This window comes from Aplysia californica, unplaced genomic scaffold, assembly GCF_000002075.1.
Source record: "Aplysia californica isolate F4 #8 unplaced genomic scaffold, AplCal3.0 scaffold00105, whole genome shotgun sequence".
Taxonomy (NCBI): Eukaryota; Metazoa; Mollusca; class Gastropoda; order Aplysiida; family Aplysiidae; genus Aplysia; species Aplysia californica.
The window spans coordinates 477673-481830 of NW_004797375.1; the positions used below are offsets into that span (position 1 = coordinate 477673).

A 4158-nucleotide genomic window follows, 5' to 3' on the forward strand; every position below is an offset into this window, starting at 1 on the left:
TTCTTCTTCTTCTTCTTCTTCTTCTTCTTCTTCTTCTTCTTCTTCTTCTTCTTTTCTTCTTTTTCTTCTTCTTCTTCTTTTCGATGACAGTCAGACAGTCAATCCGGTGGTGGGTACAAACTGTGCAAATTCTCTTTAGATCCTCGAAGCTGCCACATCGCTTTCTCTCCAGTGCTGTAAAACGCTAACAAATCCCATCCTAAATACTCCACCAAACAAACAAAATAACAGGAACAATACTGAAAGCAGGACACAATAATTATGTTGTTAGAAAAGAAATATCTGGACTCTGACCATAGCGCGCGGCAATTTCGGGCTTTGCCAGGGAGTCCAGGTCTGCTGCGTCTATGAGCAACTTCCGGCTGTCGTCGTAATGGTTCACATCTAGGCGGAGTTTGCTGTTCGTTGCTTCTAGAGTGCGAACCTGGAACACGAGAAACACAAACGAAAAAGGCCACTCACTCAAAGAAACGTAACAATGCCAGATTCAGTTATGATTCAACTTCACATTTTGGCATGAACGGGATCATGATAATTCAAAACAATTCGAGGTACCAGCCCATTTGACGGTCTACCAAGACGTTTCTGTGTCATTTGACGGTCTTCCATCGGACAGACTGACAATTGTACCATTTGACGGTCTACTTGTTCAATACGATCAAAATCCCAAACATTGAACTTTACTCTGACCCTAATCCTAATCGGAACCCTGACCCTAACCAACTTGAACAGCACAGGTAGCCGTGGTCAGTAAGGTAGATGGTCAAATGTACAGACACCTAGTTGGATTTATACAAATTCATTCTACTTCTCATCTGGTGTAACTATAACTGTGTTTAGAATCTTCTTCCATGCAGAGAACCCCATGGGAGAGAAGTCATTTTGACAAACCCCTGAAAGTAGTTTTCTCTTGCACTGTGTCTCCAGTCTCAGAGACCCTTTTCTTCAATTGTTCAAAGACGATCTAGTTTCACTTTCATTCTGGTCCTTCTCTGCCACGTTTTCCTTGAACTTTTCCATTAGATATTATGTCCTTTTTCATAATAACGTGTCCTCCTTATAACACACAATTTTATTTAGTGATAACGTGTTTTATCAAATAAACTAATTGTCACAGGTGAAATTTGTTTTTCCCATCGGCACTGTCTTTGCTGTTAAGTTAATGTTTCTTTTTTATTATTACGAGAAGGTGCACGTTTTTTTTTGTTTTGGGAATGTGCCTGTTTTGTTGCCAAAAGGGATGGTCGGCGCACCGGCTTCACTTACACCCCCACGTGTTTAAAACTAAAAAGTGACTACGAAATGGAAAACTTAAAGAACGTTTCACTCGTAAAAAAGTCAAACCATAAAAAATGAAAACTGAACATTTTATAGGAAGTGCCGGTAACGGGATGTAACTCAGAATAATCATATTTAATGTTCGAAGTGACGCTGAGAGCAATTCGCAATTAGGATTTCTATAGTATTTATTTGTTTTAGACGTATTCCTTGTCACCAAAGGAGAGTTTATGGAACACACAGACACGAACATACAAACACAGGAAAACGCATACCTACCTGTCAGTCTGCCTGCCTACATATCTATCTATCTACCTGCATATTATAACCAACAGACAGACAGACACAAAGACATAAAGACAGACACACTCACATACTTACACGCACACGCACACACCCACCCACACACAAGCACGCACACAAGCACACCCACATACACACACATACACATGGTACACACACACACAAACACACACACACACATGGTACATACACACACACACACACGCACGCACACACACACAAACACACACACACACACACCTGTCCACGCAGAGTGAGTATATCCTGACCCATCCTCTGGACAGCGGTCCTGTAGCTCTCCAGGTCTCTCATCTGATGGTCAAGTACTGACATTTGGGTCGCCTCAAGGTCGTTTATATCCCTCGTGGAGCTACACAGAGCAGAAAGACAACAAGACGAGAGGGTGAAGGTACAAAAGGGTTGTTGGGTTACTTACGCTCTCGTGAAACGACAACTGCACAAAAGCTTTTAAAGGAATGGACTGTTATCAACATTTTCTCAATTTCCTTACAAACCATGATTTAATTTGATCTACTCATCTATCTATAGATCAATAGATCTGTCTGTCTTTCTGTCTGTCTGTCTGTCTGTCTGTCTGTCTGTCTGTCTGTCTGTCGTAAGTGAGCTTTTGTTAGTAGATTAAAGACCCAGAAATTTGCTTTCTGTAGGGTTTGGCGATCAGTGGAATGAGCAGGTTTACCTCATCGGAGTTTGTAGTGCGAATGGTTTTGGCTCTTTACCTGTACAAAAATGTGTGTTTTGTATGGGGAATGTATCTAATGTATTGTTTTCTGTCTGTCTGTTGGGACGTATCTCCCACGGCCGAAGGTGGTGCTGACAGGCAGGCCCGAAACTAAAATATGACTTGCAGTGCGTCCAAAGGGGCCATAATAATATGTCCGATCAGAAGCAGGCCAAAGGCAAAGTTATAGAGCACTTGAACCATCACCATCACGGTCGTCATCCTCCTCCTCCTCCTCCTCCTCCTCCTCCTCTCCCTCCTCCTCCTCACCCTCCCCCTCTTCCTCCTCCTCATCGTCGTCATGGTTCTCAATTCATTCTTTTGCTTGGATGCTCTCAAAAACGATACTTTAGTTTGATCTTTCCCCGTCACCCATCAGTTGAGGCTCTCCAAGTAAGTTGTTCTGAATCTACCCCTGCCTCGCATACAACATCAATTTTGACAGACAGTACTGGGACCACCATACACACATCAAAAACGCGAATTGAAAAATCTGCATGAATAATGAAGTATGCCCCCCCCCCTCCGAAAAAGCGTGTTTTCAAGCATTGTCGAATGATGAGAATGCGCGTTCTGAAAGACGCTTAGACGCTACCTAAGAATTACAAAGTTCTATCTGACATTTACGGCTGTTTTGAGTGACAAAGACCATGAAGTCAGAAACCAAACGTTCCATCTGCTCTCTCAATATCGTGAGATTATTCGGAGCCGTTATCAAGATATTCAAATAATTGAATTCGAAAAAGCTTGGCATGTTTTGAAACTTAATATTTTTTACTTCGAAGTTCTCAAAACTGGGTACTGTAAGATAGAAATTTGTGATTCCAGGGTAGCATTAAGGTCCACTTACGGTTCGGTCATCGGTGCTATACGTCGTGATGGTGGTGCAGGCTTGAACTTCCCTGTCGTTCTCGCTGTGCTCTGTCCTTGGTCTTGGTTCGGATCAACAAAGATATACTGATACTCCGGTAGGACGGATTCCACAGCGTCATAAGGAGGCAGCTGACCATCTTTGATCGGCTGTGGAAGACAAGTTACGACGTGTTTGAAAAGTAGTTGCTTGCTAAAAGAAATATATATATATATCGGGTTATGTTAAAATATTCTGTATCAATGCCAGATTAACGAGAGCATCATTAACTTACCTGGCCTCATGTGAATTGCTCTGTTGCAGTCCCGGGGTGGAAAAGGGAGGGGGGGGGGTATTTAAAAAACATTTTGAAAGTAAGCTTTGTTACTAGATCTAGAGTTTTCGAGCGACTGTCAGCAGGCTTTGCTCTGTTTTATTAGTGGGGAACGTTAAGCTCGGAGGTCGAGTTCTTAAATTGCCTAACGGTATAGAGAGGGGGGTTAACTCATATAATTTGCAATGCCCTTCAGACTTAGGCACATTGTCTTCAATTCAGAGGGGAGAGTACTCAACCCTAGTTTTTCCAGTTTACCCCAGTGTTTTTGAATGAGTGTGTGTGCGCGTCCGCGCGAGTGTGTGAATTTGTGTGTGTGTATGTGTGTGTGTGTGTGTGTGTGTGTGTGTGTGTGTGTGTGTGTGTCTGTGCGTTTGTTTGTTGTATGTTTGTGTAACTTTTTAAAGACAATCCGAACAAAGGAAGTAATGTAGAACCATGATCGCCGATGTCTGTCGTCGCAGATCTGGCACTGGATGATGATGTTTGTGTATGCATGAGTGCTCGTGTGTGTGTGAACGAGCGATTTCTGTCTGCCTTTGTTTGTGTCTGAGTGCCTGTATGTGTGTTCTTGTATGTGTGTATGTGTGTATGTGTGTATGTGTGTGTGTGTGTGTGTGTGTGTGTGTGTGTGTGTGTGTGTGTGTGTGT

The 4158-nt window shown here is 42.7% G+C and overlaps 1 protein-coding gene across 1 annotated transcript in view; it reads right to left on the bottom strand.

Annotated features, from left to right (window-relative positions):
• LOC101854157 (coiled-coil domain-containing protein 33) overlaps window positions 1-4158 on the bottom strand; it is a gene marked incomplete at its 3' end in the record, with an annotated part of 58364 nt that overhangs the window by 4945 nt on the left and 49261 nt on the right. Inside the window, 3 exon segments of the mRNA XM_013080913.1 lie at window positions 295-424; window positions 1822-1951; window positions 3174-3343. Of these exon segments, the coding sequence (XP_012936367.1) occupies window positions 295-424; window positions 1822-1951; window positions 3174-3343 (430 nt within the window).